This window comes from Benincasa hispida, chromosome 4 (assembly GCF_027475165.1).
Source record: "Benincasa hispida cultivar pf3 chromosome 4, pf3_genome.v1.1, whole genome shotgun sequence".
Taxonomy (NCBI): Eukaryota; Viridiplantae; Streptophyta; class Magnoliopsida; order Cucurbitales; family Cucurbitaceae; genus Benincasa; species Benincasa hispida.
Window position 1 is genome coordinate 31990549 of NC_143481.1, and position 2627 is coordinate 31993175.

The 2627-nt window shown below is 31.7% G+C and overlaps 1 protein-coding gene across 1 annotated transcript; it reads right to left on the reverse strand.

The window, feature by feature from the left end:
- Nucleotides 1-279: 279 nt before the first annotated feature.
- Nucleotides 280-1876, reverse strand: LOC120076474 (transcription factor PRE6-like). The gene is made up of 2 exons (XM_039030313.2): nt 1466-1876; nt 280-691 (listed from the first exon to the last, which is right to left on the reverse strand). The coding sequence occupies exons 1-2, from the start codon at nt 1598-1600 to the stop codon at nt 539-541; spliced, it is 288 nt and encodes a 95-aa protein (XP_038886241.1). The 5' UTR covers nt 1601-1876; the 3' UTR covers nt 280-538.
- Between the last annotated feature and the right edge of the window lie 751 nt (nt 1877-2627).

The following is a 2627-nucleotide window of genomic DNA, read 5'->3' on the forward strand; positions in this document are numbered from 1 at the left end:
ACAACATATTTGTAAAATCTTTCATAATACCCATTTTGTTACTTCACACTTCCTACTTATAACACTATTGAAAAAAGAAAATAAACAATCAATCATTATTAGTAAAATTTAAATCCATACATACTTTATATTATTTGTATATATTGAATGATTTATAAGCATCTTATCCATGATTATTTTCAAACATACAAAAACATGTGCATTGCACGTGAATGACAACCACCGTTTGAATAATTTGAAAAGTAATCTTCTTTGGAAAAATGAAAATGAAAAATATATAAAATGGAAGGACTTGAGTTCATATAGAATATTATAAAAGTCAAAGTACTACAAACTCTGCTCAAAAGGCGTGTTATATATATAAAATATAACACCCTTCTGTGTACTGGCCTAATACATCGGCCAAAAAAGATCTAGCTAAATAATTTAACTATCATACACATATATAATTATATATAAAGAGAGAAAAATGAAAATAATAAGAAAAGAAACGACGTCGTAACGGGTAGGGTAATTGTTATAGATAAATTATAGGGTTTTACATGAATAAACTCCTAATAATCGCAGCCTCGGCGCTGTCGTTTTCTGTTGAGGCCAAAAGTTGTGACAATCGCTCACTTAAATCATCCACCTCCCTATGTAAGTTCCTTATGTAGTTGCATGTTTCTTGTAACACTTTTGAAGCCGACACCTACACCCACAAATGAAATAACATTACAATTTTTACAAGGGGTGAAAAAGTAATTTCAAAACGTCTAATATTTGAGTGCATTTTCTTTTAAATAAAGATACAAGAAATTTGTGGTTCAATAGATGCAACAAAATATTTCAACTAGATTGACACGTTCTTAATATCATCATCATATTCGCAAAATCATATCAGAAGAGAGTTGGGGAGGAACTCATGTGAAGGAAAAAAACAAGGCTCTAAGGAACATAGTGAATTACATGAATATTCAAATTTATTGATATCTGGTACATCCATTTTTTTCACCATTTATTTCAATCATATTAAAAAAAATTAAAAATATTCAAAAAAAAAAAAAAAAAAAGGAAGAATTTATTGAGTGACGAAATGTAGTTGGACAACTAAATATACTGCAAAGTTATTTATATAACGTAAGAGACCGCCACAATGAAGCTCAACGGTTGTGGGTGAGAGAAATTTATTACTACTAAAAAATTGCGAGGGACTGATTGAAAAAGTTATGGCAGGAAAGAGTATGAAGAATAAATTTAAGTTGGAGGGTGTGGAAATGGAAATTACGTGAAGGGGGGAATTTGGAGGATCCCAGCTGCAATGGCAGTGGAAGAGGGAACAATAAGAGACCCACAAGCCGACATGTGGGGAAAGAAAATTAATGAGGTTTGGAAGACAGAGGAGGTAAGACTTTCTTTTGTTTATCTGTCGTGATAGTATAAATTTATGTCAGTTGAACTATGCTCGTGTTATTAATAGTATTACCTTATGGGAAGCACGGGGATTACGAAGCTCGGGGATGAGGCGCTGCAACTTGGAAACAAGATCACTGATCTGATCGTCAGAGATTAATGGAGCACCTGAGGAGTTTCTGGATCGAGAAGATCTTCTGCTAGACATGTTGTTGGTAATATTTTAATTTTAATAAAGTTTGAGGGATATGAAGAGGAGAGAGAGAAACGACGACGTTATGGGGATGAAGGGAGAGAGATATGGGGTGATGTATATATAGAGAGAGTTATGAAGGAAAGAGAGAGAGAGAGATAAGGGAGGGTGGAAAGAGAGAGAGAAGGATTTGCTCATTTGTTGGTGTTAAAGCGGACAATTGCATGGGAGAAACCAGTGGGCGATTTTCCGCTTGCCTTTTCTTACTTTTTACGCGGGTAAAATTATACGAGTTTGAATACAGGACTTTCAAAACTATATATTATGTTATTATTGACTGATTCAAAAGTTTAAGTTAATAAGTGAAGACAAATTCAATATTATATCACCTAACAGCACATTTTTAGTGATTTTAACCTTTTCATTTTTATTTATATTAAATTAACATAGGTTTTCAACTCCGAACTGATTGACAACTAAAAGTGTATCCATCCGTATCTATTAAAAAAGTGTTGGTACTTATGTAATATTAAAATTATATATTTTCATCCATCAACTCAAGTTTTTGAGTTAATTAGTGATTTAACATAATTTTATAAAGATTTTTAAAGTCTCATTTGATGTTGGGTCATCCACACTTTGTACTAATTTTAATCGTTTATGTTATTATTAGATAAATAATTTATCAATCTCACTAATAATTTAACTTCCAAACAATTTAACAATGGAAAGAGTAACTTAAGTAAAGAGGATGAATCTCATCGTATCTTTTTCAACATGGGCCCACAACATGAAATGTCGAAGTCTACATTTGGATATAGCAACTATCTCTAACATTTTGATTTTTGGCCCAAATGAGTAATTTTCATCATTTTTATACTATCAACCTAAAAGTTAGAAGTTTGACCATTATGAAATATGATTTGAAGAATAAGTTAGACTTAACCATTATGGATTGGTCTAGTGGTAGTAGAAACATCAAAAAACTACCAAAGGGTTAAAGGGTCATGAGTTTAATCCATGGTAACCATTTATTTAGGAT